This window comes from Doryrhamphus excisus, chromosome 21 (genome assembly GCF_030265055.1).
Source record: "Doryrhamphus excisus isolate RoL2022-K1 chromosome 21, RoL_Dexc_1.0, whole genome shotgun sequence".
Classification (NCBI taxonomy): Eukaryota; Metazoa; Chordata; class Actinopteri; order Syngnathiformes; family Syngnathidae; genus Doryrhamphus; species Doryrhamphus excisus.
In genome coordinates, this window is record NC_080486.1 from 5,243,811 (window position 1) to 5,264,122 (window position 20,312).

At 40.7% G+C, this 20,312-nt stretch overlaps 1 protein-coding gene across 1 annotated transcript in view; it reads left to right on the top strand.

Moving 5' to 3' along the window:
- Positions 1-20,312, top strand: part of sspo (SCO-spondin) — a 113,181-nt gene that overhangs the window by 30,153 nt on the left and 62,716 nt on the right. The window contains exons 38-65 of the mRNA XM_058060352.1: positions 1,255-1,392; positions 2,433-2,615; positions 2,685-2,835; positions 4,263-4,422; positions 5,283-5,331; positions 5,411-5,515; positions 5,590-5,717; positions 6,605-6,725; positions 6,820-6,947; positions 7,025-7,166; positions 8,704-8,868; positions 8,991-9,171; positions 9,245-9,323; positions 10,174-10,195; positions 10,307-10,427; positions 10,508-10,721; positions 10,801-10,942; positions 11,008-11,184; positions 12,182-12,358; positions 13,728-13,805; positions 13,871-14,017; positions 14,868-15,023; positions 15,097-15,261; positions 15,335-15,526; positions 15,593-15,715; positions 16,980-17,109; positions 18,336-18,461; positions 19,587-19,678. Of these exons, the coding sequence (XP_057916335.1) occupies positions 1,255-1,392; positions 2,433-2,615; positions 2,685-2,835; positions 4,263-4,422; positions 5,283-5,331; positions 5,411-5,515; positions 5,590-5,717; positions 6,605-6,725; positions 6,820-6,947; positions 7,025-7,166; positions 8,704-8,868; positions 8,991-9,171; positions 9,245-9,323; positions 10,174-10,195; positions 10,307-10,427; positions 10,508-10,721; positions 10,801-10,942; positions 11,008-11,184; positions 12,182-12,358; positions 13,728-13,805; positions 13,871-14,017; positions 14,868-15,023; positions 15,097-15,261; positions 15,335-15,526; positions 15,593-15,715; positions 16,980-17,109; positions 18,336-18,461; positions 19,587-19,678 (3,792 nt within the window). The remainder of the gene's footprint in view (positions 1-1,254; positions 1,393-2,432; positions 2,616-2,684; positions 2,836-4,262; positions 4,423-5,282; positions 5,332-5,410; positions 5,516-5,589; positions 5,718-6,604; positions 6,726-6,819; positions 6,948-7,024; positions 7,167-8,703; positions 8,869-8,990; positions 9,172-9,244; positions 9,324-10,173; positions 10,196-10,306; positions 10,428-10,507; positions 10,722-10,800; positions 10,943-11,007; positions 11,185-12,181; positions 12,359-13,727; positions 13,806-13,870; positions 14,018-14,867; positions 15,024-15,096; positions 15,262-15,334; positions 15,527-15,592; positions 15,716-16,979; positions 17,110-18,335; positions 18,462-19,586; positions 19,679-20,312) is intronic.

Here is a 20,312-nt window from a genome sequence, read left to right on the forward strand (position 1 = left end):
CCAGTAAATCAATCAAAATCATGCAATCAATCAATCCACCAACCAACCCATCTCGACCTGACCCAAACCCAATCACAAACCCATTCCCCCATCCAAGTTTTTGCTTTGTTTTTTAATAAATAAAAACAAAAAAATCTAGTACAGAGATCATCAGTTCATGTTTAAAAACCAATTTGACATCTCTAGTCTTAAGGATTTCTAGACAATTCAAAGTATTCATCTGCCATACTATCAAAGTACTTTGAATCTTCTGCCATTCCCTCAGAATAGAGCTGTCCTATCTAGTCTTTAAGCATGAACTATATGATATCTGTCTTTAAAGACATGGGCAGGATATCCAGAAGACAGTTGGTGGAAATTACATTTTTTGTCTTTGTCTAACACTAGTATTAGTTTTCTTGAAGTACTATAAAATATATACGTCTTTAACAACAGTTAGCTAGACCTGCAACTATTAATTGATGAATCAATTAATCGATTTGTTCTCTAGAGCCTGTAAATACTTTAGATCCTTTACCATTCCCTCAGACTGGAGCTGTCCTATGTAGTTTTTGAATCCTCTATTATTCTGTCAGACTGGAGCTGTCCTATCTAGTTTTTGGTAAAGGATCCGAAGTATTTATATGATTTATTAACATATACTATATTACAGTAATCCCTCTTTTAATTGCTTAGTAATTGGTTCCAAACCCAGTTAGGGCATAGAAAATCTATTTACGTCCTCCTAAATATATTAGAGCCCTGTAGGTATGATATAACACCCCTATGTTCACCTGTATACTTGTATTACCCAATATAGTAAAATACAATAAGAGATTTAAGGCATAAATAACATTCTTGCTGTAAATGAGCCCTCCGAAGTATTTACAGTATCCTCTAAATCTTCTAAATACTTCTGATCCTGCGCCAAGCCCTCAGACAAGAGCTGTCCTATTTAGTCTTTGGAGCATGAACTTATGTATATTATCCGTCTTAAGACATGAGCAGGAAGCCCGGAAGAAAGTTGCTGGAATGAAAAGGTACATTTTTCTTGTGGGTTGCTTTGTAATATTGTCAAATATTACAGAGGTCTTAAGTACACTGGGTAGGAAAGCTCTAGTCTGAGAGGTTAGTACAGATCCAAAGCTACCCTTAGACTAGACCTCAGATGCTCCTCATTTGGGGCTTGACTTCCATTGGTTCCCACATAACTGTATTTTGTGTACAAAAACAAAAACAATGCAAAGATTTATCACCTGTTTGGTTCCATTTCAGAGCCTTGTCCCGAGGATGGATGTTCCAACAGCAGCTGCCCAACTGGTCAAGTGAGACACAGCTGCGCTCCCTGCCCAGTGTCCTGTGCCCATATCAGCAGCGGGACGACCTGTGACCCCACAGCACCCTGCTTCTCAGGTCAAATTCATTCATTCATTCATTTTCTACCGCTTATCCTCACGAGGGATTGGCTGACTGTTCGCCAGTCAATCACAGGGCACATATAGACAAACAACCATTCACACTCACATTCATACCTATGGACAATTTGGAGTCGCTAATTAACCTAGCATGTTTTTGGAATGTGGGAGGAAACCGGAATACCCGGAGAAAACCCACGCATGCATGGGGAGAACATGCAAACTCCACACAGAGATGGCCGAGGGTGGAATTGAAGTCAGGTCTCCTAACTGTGAAGTCTACGCGCTAACCACTCGACCGCCGTGCAGCCCGCATAAAAAACATTCATTCATTTTCTGCCGCTTTTTCCTCACGAGGGTCGCGGGGGGTGCTGGAGCCTATCCCAGCTGTCTTCGGGTGAGAGGCGGGGTACACCCTGGACTGGTGGCCAGCCAATCACAGGGCACATATAGACAAACAACCATTCACACTCACATTCATACCTATGGACAATTTGGAGTCGCCAATTAACCTAGCACGGGGAGAACACAGAGATTGAACCCGGGTCTCCTAGCTGTGAGGTCTGTGTGCTAACCACTCTCCCGCCGTGCAGCCTACTTCAATATCAATCATCAACAATTATTATCAATAACAACTGACTTCCTGTTAAGTGCAAAATAAGCTTCAAATCAATGCTTCCAAGTATTTCAGTGAATCCCCTGGCCGAGGGTGGAATTGAACCCTGGTCTCCTAGCTGTGAGGTCTACACGCTAACCACTCGACCGCCGTGCAGCCCGCATAAAAAACAACCATTCACACTCACATTCATACCTATGGACAATTACCCGGTACCCGGAGAAAACCCACGCATGCACGGGGAGAACATGCAAACTCCACACAGAGATGGCCGAGGGTGGAATTGAACTCGGGTTTCCTAGTTGTGAGGTCTGCATGGTCAAATTCACCATAAATTAAATGAATTCTATACAATCTACTGTAAAGCACAATACACGTCCATGATGATTGTAATGGCTTTAGATGCACCTGTATCCCTCCAGGTTGCTGGTGTCCAGAGGGCCAGGTAATGAGCCACACCCATCAGTGTGTGACACCAGAAGAGTGTGTATGTGAAGCGGCAGGTGTGCGCTACCGGCCAGGCCAGCAGATGAAGGTGGACTGTGAGATTTGTATTTGTGAAAAAGGAAGACCTCAGAGGTGCCAACCCAACCCGGACTGTTCTGGTGAGTTCTGTTCCGATGTGTTTCAACAAAGACGTCATGAACCAACATATCACATCTGAACACACTTAGTGCACTGTGGGTGGTCATCGTGGTCTGAGTGGGGGGAGTGTTTGGGGCCCTGTGGTGTTCAAAGTGTCCAGTGGTCATTCCGGAGTCCCAACAACCCGACCAACAATGGAGATGGAAGAACATGCAGAGGAATCTACCGGAAAGCACGTCGGTGTGTAGCCTTAATTTTGTATACTTTATGTTTATGTTGCTATTTTTGTCAGGGTTAGTATATACAGTATTGCAGTGTTTCTCACAGGTCTGTAATGTATCTGTGGCATTGGGTTGCATAGTTGTAACAACGTCCTATCATTATGAGTGAGGGTGGGGTCTGCTTCTTCTTTCTCGTTCAGCTTTTCCACCACAGCAAATCAATCTCATCCAACCCTGTCTTCTGCATCACTCTCTCTCACACCAACTACCCTCATTTCCTCCTTCACTACATCCATAAACCTCCTCCCTATCTCTACCTATCTATTCACTATCTCTCCTCCGAACCATCTCAGTCTGGCCTCTCTGACTTTATCTCCAAGGCCTCTAACATGTAATATCACACTGATGTACTCCTTCTTGATCCTATCCATCCTGGTCACTCCCAATGAGAAACTCAGCATCCTCATCTCTGTCTTTTCCTCAGTAGTAATGTCTAGCCCAGTCAGAGGTCTAAGGTGGTCCGAATTTATTGTTGGCGGGACAAACACAAATAAATAAATGTATGGGAAACACAGTATTTTAGTGGTCATAATAACATCCCACCACAACTATTGTTATAAACCAGGGGTCTCAAACTCAATTTACCTGGGGGCCACCGGAGCTAGGGTCTGGGCAAGGCTGGGCCGCATCAGGTTTTCCAAAAAAATAAAAAACGCATTTATTAAAAACAGAAAAAAAATATTTTATTTCTAAAATAAAAGCTCTGATAAAACATTCCACTGTTCTCAAATATCTTAATTTTTATTTTTCTGCACAAAATAAGATGAAAATAAATAAACAAGAATAAAGAAAATCAATCAATCAGTAATAAATAAATAAATATAATAATAATAAAACGGCAAATAATAAAAACTTAAGAAACCACATATAGTTGATGGGCAGACAAATTCTTTTTTTTCAGATTAAAATTAACAAAGCCTTATTAAAGCCCTGTATACATGACAAAACACGACTATTGTCACATTTATACTTTTTTTTAATTTACAACATATTGCGCAACTGCAGGGTCTTGAGACCCATGCTCACTCGCAAACTAGAGAGCTAGCGACCTAAATGGTAGCCTTCAAGTTATTTCCTTTAAACTTAAATAGCCAAAAACTTACCACTTCCACACGGGTAGGGAGGATAACTATTAACAGTTATTTAACCTTTAACATGAACATTAATCAAACGTAATAATTTTTTCTGGGTACATGATACCATAAAGCATCCATATCAAACTTTCATATCACAGGCGGGGGGGCCTCAAACTAGTGTCCTGCGGGCCACGTGTTTGTGACCCCAGTTATAAACCATGTTGCTCTTAATATCACACATGGAATTATCATTTTAAGCAAACATATCCTGTCACTCTTGCATGTCTTTTCCGTATTTGTGTGTCCACAGATGTCAAACTGACCCCTGTGATGAGTGCGAGTACCAAGGTCAGTCCCACGCCGTAGGAGACCGATGGAGAGCCGACCATTGTCACTTGTGTCATTGTCTGCCCAACCTCACCGTGCAGTGCTCTCCGTACTGCCCATTCGCCGTCACCGGATGCCCGCAGGTTGGAAAACACCATCTAGTTAATAGGACTTAAACATTTAACCCATAAGAAACCATTGTGTCAGTGTCTTTGAATAGTACCCAATTATAATATGGCTGTCCTAAAATGGGGAATTCAATTTAAAGCACAATTGTGGTACTAAGTAAACAACATCTCTACATCTACTTTAAACACAATCTCATTTGTTTTCTTCTATTTTAGTGCTAAGAATTGTGTTGTTAATTGTGCACATTTGTGCTTGCATACACTCTAAAAAGTAATTCAGAGTATCTGTTGACACCACTTGATTTTATACATGAATGCAATGTAAAAAAATGTAATTAATTGATTTAGATAAACTTTCTAAGTTGCTAACTTTATTTTTTAAGTTATGTTCAAATAATAATGTTGGCTATTACACGAACTTAATTTAGAATGTCATATACATTTTATTGTTGGTAAGCTTAAAACAAAATTCAAGTTGCCATGACTTAATAAAATTAGCTTGGTAACATAATACACACACACACATATATATATAGTATATATATATTAAGTTACTGCTACTTAAAAAGTGTGCATTGTTATTATAATTAAGTAGACAACAAATTAAACTACTTTGAATAAAATGATTAAGTCAGTTGACTTAACATATTTCTTTGAGTTACGAACTTAAAAACTTGTAACTATGACAACAATTATTCAGTCAGCATTACTTAAAATAAGCTTTGAGTGAAGAGGAAAAGCTAATTTGTGCAATGCAATATTGTTTGTTGGTTCGAAGCAATTTCAAATTAAGTTGTCATAACTAAGAAAGACTAATGGAAACTGTTGCGTTGATTTTTTTTTGTTGAGGCTAAACGTTTATTTTTTGAGTGTAGGGTCAGAGTCTTGTGCCCGGAGAGGGAGACACATGTTGCTACTGTCAAGGTAAAGTTACCATTTATTAGGTATTATTTTGCAATATATTGAAAGAATATGAATATGATTGTGAATTATAAAACCACAGAAAGCAATGAAACCTCCTCAGCGACAACCAGCCCCTACACTACCACCTCCAAGCCAGGAGAAGGAATCACTCCCTTCATTCCGACCTACCCGCTGCCTCCTGGTGGTCAGTAACTGCATCTGACGTATCAATCACATTCTGTTTCTGTATTCATCGTTTATTTTCATTTTATTTTTCAGAAGAGTGCTGGTCTCCTTTGGGTGTTCAGTTTCTGCCACCTTCTAGTTTTCAGGCTTCCTCTCAGCAAATTGGTCACCCTCCTGAGGCTGCTCGCCTTCACGGCTGGGACCCCCACAGAGACCTCCAGGTACTATATATTAGGGATATTTGTTTGTACAAATATGTGTCAGTTATGATCATTTATAAGTGAATAAGTTAAAAATAGGATTCCTAAGTACAGGCTTTTAGATAACACACCATGGTAACTATTACTGTACACTCGTATTACCCATTATAAAGACATAATGAGAGGCAGGGTACACCCTGGACAGGTCGCCAGCCAATCACAGGGCACATATAGACAAACAACCATTCACACTCACATTCATACCTATGGACAATTTGGAGTCGCTAATTAACCTAGCATGTTTTTGGAATGTGGGAGGAAACCGGAATACCCGGAGAAAACCCATGCAAACTCCACACAGAGATGACCGAGGGTGGAATTGAACTCAGGTGTCCTAGCTGTGAGGCTTGTGCGCTAACCACTCTTCCGCCGTGCAGCCCACATGAAATTGTTTTCTTTAAATTCCATATTCATTCATTCATTTTCTACCGCTTTTTCCTCACGAGAGTCGCGGGGGTGCTGGAGCCTATCCCAGCTATCTTCGGGCGAGAGGCGGGGTACACCCTGGACTGGTCGCCAGCCAATCACAGGGCACATATAGACAAACAACCATTCACACTCACATTCATACCTATGGACAATTTGGAGTCGCCAATTAACCTAGCATGTTTTTGGAATGTGGGAGGAAACCGGAATACCCGGAGAAAACCCATGCAAACTCCACACAGAGATGACCGATGGTGAATTGAACTCAGGTGTCCTAGCTGTGAGGCCTGCACCCTAACCACTCGTCCGCCATGCAGCCCACACAAAATTGTTTTCTTTAAATTCCTCATTGATTATTATTATTATATTTTTGGTCACAAACGCTTAACATGAGGTTATTTTTGCGTCGCGTGTATGTGCAGGGCTGGAGTCCAGAACCAGAAGAGTATAAGGATCTACCACAGCGCACCCCTGAGGGCCACAGTGGCAGCATGCAAAGCCCTTATATACAGATTGACCTGCTGAAACCGTACAACATCACTGGTACACACATCACATGTCCACACAGAGGCAGCCATGATGAATAGAATAAGCCTTTCATCAGCCTCTCACTCCTACCTCTTGTTCTTTTCTCCAGGTGTGTTCACACAGGGCGGTGGTGCATTTGGCACCTACGTGTCTAGTTTCTACCTGCAGTTTAGCCAAGATGGAAGACACTGGTACACTTACAAAGAGCTTGTCACTGATACATGGCCCAGAGCTAAGGTTTGACCGTCAGTTGTTGGCTAGTAGTATTTTATCATGTACTGTCATGACGGTGTTTTACCATCTGCACCTTCCAGGTGTTTCATGGTAACTACAACGAAGGAGGCGTGGCTGAGATCAAACTGGACAGGATGGTGTCGGCTCAATTTGTCCGCCTGCTGCCACACGACTTCCATAATGGCATCTATATTCGTCTTGAGATTATGGGATGTGAAGATGGTTAGTAGATGACCCTTAAATGCAAGGGGACAATATAGTACTTGCTTCTTGTTTCTGATCCTCACCAAAATGGTAATGGTAATGGTAATGGTAATGGTTGAATTTCATTTGAACATGCATCAGATTACAATTGAATGCATCACATAATCAGTTCACAGTTCCACATGTCCAAAAGGAGTAGGAAGAAGCAAAGCTTATTAAATCCTACCCCTCCATCTGGTACTTTTACAATCAGTAACTGTTATTTGTTCACTTCCTGCTTTCCATAATACATAATTTTCCATATATATATATATTTTTTTAATAATGCACCTCATACCTTGTACAAGGTGATATGGCTATACAATGACACAATGGGTACCATAGTAACTGTCAATATAGTGATATATATAAATATATATATATAGCACATCATGACTGGTTGAAGACTCTTCATCCTTGTATTTAGCAAACATCAACATGCTTGTATTGTTTCACAAGTTGTATCATGAGTTTTTGCTTGTCACCCCTTTAAAAAGCTTTAAGTAGTTTTAGTGCCTAAAAATAGCACCCAAAACAGAGTCACTTCACTGTCACTCCTACTTTTTTCAAAAAAAAAGAAAAACAAAGCAGTCTGGTGGGGCACTGCCCCTCACTATGTTGTGGTTCTAATATGTCATCTCAGTTTTTCAGAAAATAATGAATTAATAAATAACCACTGATCAGACAGACATGCCATAGCTGAGATCAAGGTTCTCCTCTTATTCCGTGTGGAAGTGGTACATTTTTGGCTTCTTTGTCCTTTTTCCCAGGCTTCACTGTGTACGAGTGGTTAGCACGCAGGCCTCACAGCTAGGAAACCCAAGTTCAATTCCATCCTCGCCTATCTCTGTGCGGAGTTTGCATGTTCTCCCCGTGCATGCGGGTACTCCGGTTTCCTCCCACATTCCAAAAACATGCTAGGTTAATTGGCGACTCCAAATTGTCCATAGGTATGAATGTGAGTGTGAATGGTTGTTTGTCTATATGTGCCCTGTGATTGGCTGGCGACCAGTCAGCTGACCTGAAGACAGTATTCTCGGTCACTCGACATGACGTTACATTAAATTACCTTTCACGGCTACTGAGCCAGCGGAGACGAGTGAACATGCCGTGGCTGAGACGGACATGCCATAGCTGAGATCAAGTAAAAAAAAAGGTTCTCCTCTTATTCTGTGTGGAAGTGGTACCTTTTTGGCTTCTTTGTCCTTTTTCCCACTCCGTTTGAAACGCTTTTTATAGTTTAGAAAAAGTAAATTGGAGAATAAATTGTCAGTCGTCTATGATATCCCTGCAGTGATCCTGTAGCCTGCACAATGTGATGTAAACAAAGAATAATAGGAATGTAAAAGTGACTATAGGGGGGTTATTTCATGTTTACCGCTCTCTAATAACATTAAAACCCATATTTAGGAAGTCATAAACAGATTTTTTATGCTCTAACCATGAAAATCTGGAACCAATTAACCGTGATAAACGCGGGACGATTGTATAGGTAACTTTGTTCTTTCCTATCCAGGTTACCAGTGGGCAACCTCGCCAACACCAACCATCTTTCCAGCAGGAAGCTGCAGAGAAAAGGAACTCCAATGTAAAAATGGACGCTGTGTGCCAGCAGGACCTTCAGGAGTTATCTGTGACGGTGTGGACGATTGCGGTGATGGATCAGATGAGATGTACTGCGGTGAGATTTTCCACCTTTTCTTTCTTTCCTTGACGCAACTTCACAATAAAAGATCAGTAAAAATCGTCTAAAATGGCCGGAAATGAATGAGCTCATAAGCATATGCGCTGACCTCATTGCAGGCACAAGGCCTTACCCAACACCCACCAGTCCGTACAGATGCCCCACTACTCAGTACTCCTGCCTCCCACCAGGGGGCTGTATTGACACAGGAAAACGTTGTGACGGGATTCCTCACTGTCCCCAAGGCGATGATGAAAATGGCTGTCATCTCCATGAAAACATCACTACCCAGTCTGACAGGTGAGGGCATCAATGAAGTAGAGCGGGTTTGACCTTTAGCATTAAATTCTGCTGATGTACCGTCTCTGTTCAGACCCTACACACCCACTCCAGCCCCTATCAGGACTCCTTCCAGGAGCAGTGTTACCACTCACCCTTCATTATCACCTACAGTAAGTACAAGTACTAAACTCCTACATTACATCATTACATATACAGTACAGTACATCTATAACAGTACATATTAGTTATATGAAGTATTCTCGGTCACTAACTAACTATTTGAACAAGAAGGAACTGTTGGAAAACCATTTCAGGTGGCAGCAATCAGAGCAAACGGTGGCTATTTTGAAGAAACTGGAATATAAAATATGTTCATTCATAGTTTTTATGCCTTCAGTGAGGCAGTGAGAGTCTACAATGTAAATAGTCATGAAAATAAAGAATACGCATTGAATGAGAAGGCGTGTCCAAACTTTTGGCCTGTACTGTATATGTATATATACATACATACTATAACTGTATGTGTGTCCAGACTTTAGGAACACAGTACAGTATAATATTTGGTAATGGTAATATGGTAATGGTTCAATTTCATTTGAACATGCATCAGATTACAATTGAATGCATCACATAATCAGTTCCCAGTTCCACATGTCCAAAAGGAGTAGGAAGAAGCAAAGCTTATTAAATCCTACCCCTCCATCTGGTACTTTTACAATCAGTAACTGTTACATTTGTTCACTTCCTGCTTTCATAATATAGTTTAAGATTTTAATTTTAATTTTAATTTTAATTTTAATTTTAATTTTAATTTTAATTTTAATTTTAATTTTAATTTTAATTTTAATTTTAATTTTAATTTTAATTTTAATTTTAATTTTTATTTATTTATTTATTTAATTTTTTTAATTTTTTTATTACTTTTTTAAAATTTGTTACATTTTTGTCACGTACCGAAGTATGAGGTGATATGACCATACAGTGACATGATAATGACATAATTTTGTAATACATTTACAGGATGGTGGCCCAGGAAACCGTGGTAAGTTTTTTGTTATTTTCTTGTATTTGTATTAGTTCCATTATTAGATCCATTATTTAGGCATGTTGTATGTTCAGTGTACCACCTGTATACCACCTGATATCCTCTCAGGTATCTGCTCCTCCGCACTTGGACTGGAGGATGGGAGCATTCGTTACGGTCAGCTTAGCTCCTCCTCGTATCGTGAGAACAACCCTGCTGATGCCGGCCGCCTGAATATCATCCCTAATATGTGAGTGATGGATTAATATCTGGTCATGACGTTAAACCTTATATTGAATGGTCAGTCGGCTTCATGTGTTGTGTTTGCAGTCAGATTATGGAGCCCGGATGGAGCCCCTTACCTACAGACCCCCAACCATACTTTCAGGTTGATTTCCTGGAACCGACATGGGTGTCAGGGATCGTAACTCAGGGCAGTGAACGCATGTGGGGTTACCTCACTAAATACAGATTAGCCTTTGCTTTGCATAGCGGCCTCTTTACCAACTATACTCAGGATGGCAAGCCTGGTAGTCCTGCTAAGGTATCCCAATATAATAGTGTGTAATATTTCTGTGGTTGCATATTGTTTCTAGATGGGTCTTTTTGTTATGGTTGCACAGGTGTTTGAGGTACGGATGGTAGGTAGGACTCCTGTTACACGCTGGCTTAGTCGGCTGGTCAGGGCCCGCTACCTGCGAATCATCCCTGTGGAGTTCAGACACACGTTCTACCTGCGTGCTGAGATCCTTGGATGTCGAGGAGGTGAGCAAAGTCACTGCTTTTTCCTCTGTATATATCTTTTCTGACACATTTCTATTTTTGCGCAGATGAGCTGCAGACGCCCAGCACTGTTACGCTGTCTCCCCCCGGTGGTGGCAAAGTGACACCACAGCGCTGTCAGCCAGGCCAGTTTGCCTGCCAGCACAGTGAACAATGTGTTCCTGATTCTGTGCTGTGTGACGGCCGACTGGATTGCAAAGATCACTCCGATGAAATGAATTGCGGTGAGAACAGACGGATGCTCCAGTTCCTTTCAGATTTGCAAAAACACATGGATAGGATGAAGCAGCAGATGTATAACATGAACTCAGGGCTCTAAGCAGAATTTTATTTGCACCCCCATTTAGTTCGGTTCATGTTTTTGTAAGACAAATAGCTCATTAAGTGATAAGTTAGTACAAAATAAGCGAAAGCAGCAGCTGTACCATTACACCAAAAGAGACAGGTGAGTGTGTGAAGTCTGCCATTTCATTTTCTCCTCTTTCCTTGACTCATGACATTGATGCACATTGAAACAAATAGCTCATTAAGTTATTAGTTAGTACAAAATAAGCAAATAATACAACTACCCTCAAAAGCAGCAGCTGTATCATTACACCAAAAGAGACAGGTGAGTGTGTGAAGTCTGCCATTTCATTTACTCCTCCCTTTTCCTTGACTCATGACATTGATGCACATTGAAACAAATAGCTCATTAAGTTATTAGTTAGTACAAAATAAGCGAATAATACAACTATCTTCAAAAGCAGCAGCTGTACCATGACACCAAAAGAGACAGGTGAGTGTGTGAAGTCTACCATTTCATTTACTGCTCCCTTTTCTTTGCCTAATGACATTGATGCACATTGGAACAAGTAGCTCATTAAGTTATTAGTTAGTACAAAATAAGCGAATAATACAACTACCCTCAAAAGCAGCAGCTGTACCATGACACCAAAAGAGACAGGTGAGTGTGTGAAGTCTGCCATTTCAATTTCTCCTCTTTCTTTGACTCACGACATTGATGCACATTGAAACAAATAGCTCATTAAGTTATTAGTTATTACAAAATAAGCAAATAATACAATTACTTTCAAAAGTAGCAGCTGCACCATTGCACCAAAAGAGACAGGTGAGTGTGTGAAGTCTACCATTTCATTTACTCTATCTTTGCCTCACGACATTGATGCACATCCATTTTTGGGGTTCATCATTACTTCATCCTCACTCTCTACCCTCCAGGCTCTCCAGGGTTACAGAATCAGACCACTTTCACCGGAAGACCAGGTTTCCACGGTGACAGTACAACCGGTGTTCCTGGTCTCTATACCACCAAGTCACGAGGCGGGTTGCCTGGTGTGGCAACACCAGGGGTCACAGGGGAAGCCGGACTTTGGAAAACCACCACGCCAAGCACTGGTAATATATTTAATACTCAAAAATACAAAAATCGGCTATAAACTGACTGTTTAAAGACCACTGCGAAAAACGAAGACATAGCTCCAACAAAAGGGAATGCTCCAAAAGAGGTATAGCTGGAGCGGAGCAACGACAACAGCGGGGTTGTGGCAATTGCTTCATGTGCTGGAGCCTATCCCAGCTGTCTTCGGGCGAGAGGCGGGGTACACCCTGGACTGGTCGCCAGCCAATCACAAGGCACATATAGACAAACAACCATTCACACTCACATTCATACCTATGGACAATTTGGAGTCGCTAATTAACCTAGCATGTTTTTGGAATGTGGGAGGAAACCGGAGTACCCGGAGAAAACCCACGCATGCACAAGGGAGAACATGCAAACTTCACACAGAGATGGCCGAGGGTGGAATTGAACACGGGTTTCCTAGCTGTGAGCCCGATGGCTATAGACATGGCAATAGAAACACCAATAAGATTGATCCCCACTATTAGCTGTGTTGCGTTCCAAGACCCCAAGTAAATGGTGTAAATAATATAAAATAATAATAATCAGCCACATTCATTTCCTAACCTAATCCACAAATATCAGCCGAGACATTTTTTTTATATTTAATATTTGCTTTGGGGCATATTGAAACATATAAAAGAAAGCATATTATTAATATTTACACTACTTTTTTCAGTTTTTTAATAATATATTATTATTTTTTTAATAATAAATATTTCAACTTTAACCTCATACATTTATGCTCATAATATTTAACTTTATTATTTTAATATATTCAATATATTTTGACCAACCTAATTTTCCAAAAATGACAAATTTATTCTTTTTTTTCTTTGTTTATATGACAATTTATTTTCACTTTATTATTTAAAATTAATGTTTTTTTTTCTGTTACCCTTATGACTTTGCCTTCTTAATATTTCATGTTTATTTTTGTGAAAATTACTTCTTTCTTTCTTTTTCTTTTTTTTATTTTCTGTTTTTTTCCCTGAATGAAAAAACATTATTAAATACATTATTTTATTAAAATTATTATTTAATACATTATTAAATTATTAATTATTATTAAATACATATGGTAAATTCAGTTTTATTTACAAAATCAAATCTTCCTGCTGGAAAATGTTGAATGAATTGAATTTCCACACTTTAAAGCAGGGAAATGAAATCGACAAATGTGTGAGGGGATCAACTGTACTTGGGTGTATGGTACACGAGGACGAGCAACAATCTGTCTCGTTGCTCCGCGCCACGCCAGAAGTAAAGGCGATCTCAGGGGGAAACACACAAATAATGCAAGTGAATGACTTGGCCAATAGGCTCTTACGGTCAGATGAAGATGTGTGATGTTTCCACCAGGATGGACGACTGGTCAGCCCGCAGTGCACCTCACTCCATCCTTCCAGCCTGGAGGTCCTGGCTTACAAACAACAACGGGTGAGGCACCAAACAAATGAGTTTTTTTATTCAACCCCTGAAGTAAGAGAGCCTCTGCTTTGCAGCCCAGTGGATCACCACCACCACCGCTCATGATGGAGTACTTTGCGGGGAAGGCCAGTTTACATGCCGCTCTTTCGGCTGTGTGGACTCGGCTCAGGTGTGTGACGGCCGACGGGACTGTTTGGACGGGTCCGATGAAGAGCGCTGTGGTATGCATTACCAACCTGCCTGTGTACGTCACATGGGGCCTTAAAACTAGGGATGCACCGATATGGTTTTGTTAGGGGCCGATGCCGATACCAATTTTTTTCCAACACCCTTAGCAAATGGCTGATTTTGCTTGGGCCGATACTGCTTTTGCTCCCTCAATTTACATGAAAAAATGATAATGATAACAAATATTGGGTCCTCCGGCAACACCTAGCTGCCCGGCGGATGCCTGTCTGTAAATCATGCGGCGGAAAAATACATCTGCGAACCCACGCACATATCGGCCGATACCGATTCAAATAAAGAACGCAAATATCAGCCCAATATATCGGCCGGCCGATGTATCGGTCGATCCTTACTTACTTAAAACAGTACAAAACATCATCTTTAGGAGACACCATCAACATATGTAACTTAAGTTATTATTATTAAGTTATACATTTCTGGGGATTAAAATTAAAATTAAAATTAAAATTAAAATTAAAATTAAAATTAAAATTAAAATTAAAATTAAAATTAAAATTAAAATTAAAATTAAAATTAAAATTAAAATTAAAATTAAAATTAAAATTAAAATTAAAATTAAAATTATTTTTTTTAATTTTTAAAAATTGAAATAAATAAATAAAATAAAAATAACTTAAGGTATATTAGGAATGCAGGAAGTGAACAAATGTAACAGTTACTGATTGTAAAAGTACCAGATGGAGGGGTAGGATTTAATAAGCTTTGCTTCTTCCTACTCCTTTTGGACATGTGGAACTGTGAACTGATTATGTGATGCATTCAATTGTAATCTGATGCATGTTCAAATGAAATGAAACCATTACCATTACTCCAACAAACTAGGTTCCTCGGTCAGTCCAACGCCGACACAGAGCCCCCTGGTACCAAGCCCCTGCTCCCCCATGCAGTTCTCTTGTAATAGCGGCGATTGTGTTCACCTGGACCGCAGATGTGACCTACAGAAGGACTGTGCGGATGGTTCTGATGAGAAAGACTGCGGTAAAAAATACTAATGTAACTCACAGGAAACACTTCACATGGAATTCAAGTATTTTTTCCTCTTGTTCTCCAGTTGACTGCATCATGTCACCGTGGACGTCATGGAGCATGTGCAGTGTTACTTGTGGTTTAGGCTCATTATTTCGCCAAAGGGACATCATGAGGGAAGCCCTACCTGGAGGATCCTGCGGTGGCGCCCAGTTTGACAGTCGAGCCTGCTTCCCACGACCGTGCTCAGGTTTATTTCCGTTTTATCTTCCCCGAGATTCACTTGTCTGCACATGCAAGCCTGTTTAACGTCTCTCTCGTAGTTGATGGTCACTGGTCAGAGTGGACACCGTGGTCAGAATGTGATGCTGAATGCGGAGGTGGAGTCAGGCATAGGAACAGAGCCTGTTCTGCACCTCCTCCCAAAAATGATGGGAAGGATTGTGAGGGCATGACCCAGCAGAGCCAGAGCTGCAACAGCCAACCATGCACCCAAGATACCGGTACACAGACAGGTAAATACTGCAAATCATTTCTGTGGTTTCATTACAGAATGACATTGCTGTGTAATATTGGCTCAGGTTGTGTCAGTGGGATGGTGCTGGTCTCTGAGGAAGACTGCCGGGCCGGGAGAGTCAAGCCTTGCCCTCCTACATGCTCGCATCTTAGTTTCACCTACAACTGCAGTGAAGAATGTACACCTGGTAGGTCAACACACACCTTGAGCGGCTCATTGGTAATGGTAATGGTTTAATTTCATTTGAACATGCATCAGATTACAATTGAATGCATCACATAATCAGTTCGCAGTTCCACATGTCCAAAAGGAGTAGGAAGAAGCAAAGCTTATTAAATCCTACCCCTCCATCTGGTACTTTTACAATCAGTAACTGTTACATTTGATCATTTCCTGCTTTCCTAATATAATTAAAGTTTATTTATTTATTATTTTTTGTATTTAAAATGTTTTAAATTTTGTTATTTTTAAATTTGTAGTTTTTAGTATATTAATATATACATATATATAATTTTAATTTTAATTTTAATTTTAATTTTAATTTTAATTTTAATTTTAATTTTAATTTTAATTTTAATTTTAATTTTAATTTTAATTTTAATTTTAATTTTCTATTTCTATTTCTATTTCTATTTCTATTTCTATTTCTATTTTTATTTTTATTTTTTGTGATTTTAGAAATAAGGAGTTAGTATGTGGGGCTGCACGGCGGTCGAGTGGTTAGCGTGCAGACCTCACAGCTTGGAGACCAGGGTTCAATTCCACCCTCGGCCATCTCTGTGTGGGGTTTGCATGTTCTTCTCGTGCATGCGTGGGTTTTCTCCGGGTACTCCGGTTTCCTCTGCCATTCCAAAAACATGCTCCAAATTGTCCATAGGTATGAATGTGAGTGTGAATGGTTGTTTGTCTATATGTGCCCTGTGATTGGCTGGCGACCAGTCCAGGGTGTACCCCGCCTCTCGCCCGAAGACGTCTGGGATAGGCTCCAGCACTCTGCGCGAACCTAGTGAGGATAAGCGGTAGAAAATGAATGAACTTTTATTGGAAATGTTGATCAATGATCCAAATAGACTTTTTATAGGTGTACGTATCAATTACTCACTTTTTTTTGCCATTTGCCTGTGGTCCCTGAAGCTAACCCCTGCCAAATGTGGCGTTCTGCTACATTCTGCTTTGATTGACATGATCAGAGATTGTGCAACTATTGCTCGTACATTAAGAAAGGCAATTTCATTTAATGTTATTGAGTCCATTTCTAAAAATGAAATGGACTGGATGTTGCAGGTCGGCTGGTGGCAAACGCATCTGCCAGCGGTTGCAATCCTCCATTTCCACATTTTTAAAGTCAGAAACAATCTGTGCTGATTCAATGCCAGTGTTTCTCTCCTCATTCACTCGGAACTGAAACGGGGATTTAGATGTAAATTGTGTTTTTCTTCCTCGCCCTCCAGGGTGCCGCTGTCCCAATGGCATGTATCTACAGGGAGGGAAATGTGTGAGAGCCAGCCAATGTGTCTGTCAATGGAACGGCCAAAAACTGCAGCCAGGAGAGGCAATCAGCAGGGACCATTGTACTACATGGTGAGACGTATTCACTTGATGTGGCTTTTACTTTGGCTCGATTCCCGCCTTTCATAGCTCAAGGCTTTTCCAAAAATTGAAAGCACCTCAAAAATAATTTTCTCACATCATTAGGTACGAATGGCTCCTTGGAAAAAACTAATGCTTAGTTTCCCTTGTATTATTATGGCTTTATCTTTATTACATGTATGTATTGCTGTAGTTGTCCATTACAGTAATTATCATATTATTTGCATCACTGGCCATGATGCGGGCTGCACGGTGGTCAAGTGGTTAGCACTCAGGCCTCACAGCTAGGAGACCCGACTTCAATTCCACCCTCAGCCATTTCTGTGTAGAGTTTGCATGTTGTCCCCGTGAATGCGTGGGTTTTCTCCGGGTACTCCGGTTTATTCCCACATTCTAAAAACATGCTAGGCGACTCCAAATTGTCCATAGGTATGAATGTGAGTGTGAATGGTTGTTTGTCTATATGTGCCCTGTGATTGGCTGGCGACCAGTCCAGGGTGTACCCCACCTCTTGTCCGAAGACAGCTAGCATAGCCTCCAGCATGCCCTGCGACCCTCGTGAGTCTAAGCAGTAGAGAATGAATGAATGAATGGTACCTTTTAGGTGTTAAGTTGCTGTGTGATGAGGTTAATGTTGTTTGTAAGTCAGACTGTTGAAAATTAATGAATGGATGAGTATTATTTTATTATATTAGAGGCAACAAAGGTGACTCAGTTATGTAGCCGCCGGGCCCCCCCACCTCCTGGCCCCAGCATCAAGGTGCGGTGCACCGGTTTTTGAACACTTGACCTCCGTAAACAGACAGTGTGCTGCCATTGTTCAGTAGAGATGACAACGTTCCTGTAAGGAACTGTAGTAAAAATAAAGACTTCCTGTTGCACTTGTGGGCTGCATGGCGGACGAGTGGTTAGTGCAAAGGCCTCACAGCTAGGAGACCGAGTTCAATTCCACCCTCGGCCATCTCTGTGTGGAGTTTGCATGTTCTCCTTGTGCATATGTGGGGTTTTTAATTGGCGACTCCAAATTGTCCATAGGTATGAATGTGAGTGTGAATGGTTGTTTGTCTATATGTGCCCAACTGGGATAAGTAAGGACTACAAAGAATCGCTGAGAGACTCTGTTAGAAAGCCAATACTGTTTAGATGTTGTTTCATTCATAATGTTTTTTCCTCAAGCGTTGAGATTTGTTCAGCATTCCTGTATTTTTTCCCACAAGTGTGTGCACGGATGGACAAGTCACCTGTAACTCCTCCGACTGCATGGTAAGCTGTCAGTGGTCAGCTTGGTCTTCATGGTCACCGTGTGATGTCACCTGCGGGCTCGGGCTCCAGCAACGATACAGGTGAGCAGATGTGTTGATGTCTGCCATACATTCTGGTGTATAAGCTGATACTTTTCCCTTAAACTTTGAACCCGGCGGCTTATACAATGGTGCGGCTAATTTAGTCCACTTTACTAGCAACACTAAACTCATCATGCAGCAATTAAACAATCAAAAGGTATACATCAGAAATATACAAACATGTACCAATATGAGTTTGAAATGAAAAAAACAACTCCTTTAAAGTTGTTCTATAATGCAGTGATTCCCAAAGTGTGGGCCGTGGCCCCCTGTTGGGCCGTGGTGGTACTGCAGGTGGGGCATGAGAGGTAATAAAAAATATGATTCCTTTTTCAAATATTTTTAAAATTATTTTATTTTAAAATATTTATTGCACGATTAAAAAATATATTTATAAGTAATAATTATTGACCTGTGACAATATTTTAGGAACCTTATACAGTTTATGATTGGAACGTAGCTCTGTGGTCATCATGCCAGTCTTGAATGCAGTTATGAAAAGTATGAAAATTAATTACATTAAAAGTTTGGGCTTCCTTTATTCCCCTGCTTTCATTTCAATCCTGAATCTTTATTATAATAATAATGATAATAATGATAATAATGATAATAATGATAATAATGATAATAATGATAATAATGATAATAATGATAATAATGACAATAATGACAATAATGATAAAAATGATAATAATGATAATGTGCTGAGAACTCTAATGAGAACGCAGCATTTCGTCTATGTACTGTTTATAGGACAAAGGTGGGCCGCGGACATTTTTTACATTTTCAAGCGGGTCCTGAGTTGATAAAATTTTGGAACCTCTGCTATAATGCATTGCATCTGGGCAGTATATTCATTGGGACTCTGCAATGACGTTAGCCTCCTTCACTTTTTATGCTGAAATGCATTATGCAAACATTTTTAAATGTTTTTTCTCCTATTAGTACATGCTTGTATATTTCTGAGGTATACCTTTTACGTGTTCAGTTGCTGTGTGATGAGTTTAATGTTTATAAGATGTCACTAAGATGTCACTAAGATGTCCCGAGTGGGATGGTCGAATGGGATATGGTTCTACATAATTGAATCAAGTTGAGGACTGGAACTGACTTATCTTGTTTTAGGTCTCCAGTAAACCAGACCGGAGCCAACAGAGGGCATGTCTGCCCAGGAGACTCCACTGAAGTCCGCCGCTGCTCCATACCCTGCAGCACTGGTAAACTTGTGCACACACTGACCATGAGCAAGAACAAGGTGACCGTTATCAAAACTGTATCACCCTGTATAACGTCTTAGTGTTGCGAAGACAGCGCCATCCTCACTTTATCCCCGCTCATCCGCAACCTTGGTATCCTCCTGGACCCCACTCTTTCATTTGAACCCCACATCAAACAGTTAACCTGGACTGCATTTTTCCAGGGCTTTGGCACCTTAAGAACATAGCCCGACTCCGTCCATCACTTCCATTCTCTGCCGCTGAATCCCTGATCCATGCATTCATCACAACCAGAATTGACTACTGAAACAGTATTCTCTACGGTACACCTTCCAAAACCCTCAACAAACTACAATATATTCAGAACCCCGCTGCCCGCCTCCTCACCTCCACCCGCTCCCGTGAACACATTACCCCTGTCCTCAAAAACCTCCACTGGCTTCCCGTTCCCCAGCGCATTCACTTAAAAATTCTTCTCATCACCTACAAAGCCCTCCATGATCTGACCCCCCTATATCTCACAGACCTCCTCCATCCACACAATCCCCCGCGTCCCCTTTGCTCCTCAGACTCCAACCTCCTGGCACTCCCCTGTAAGACCAAGCTCCGAACCTGGGGAGACAGAGCCTTCTCC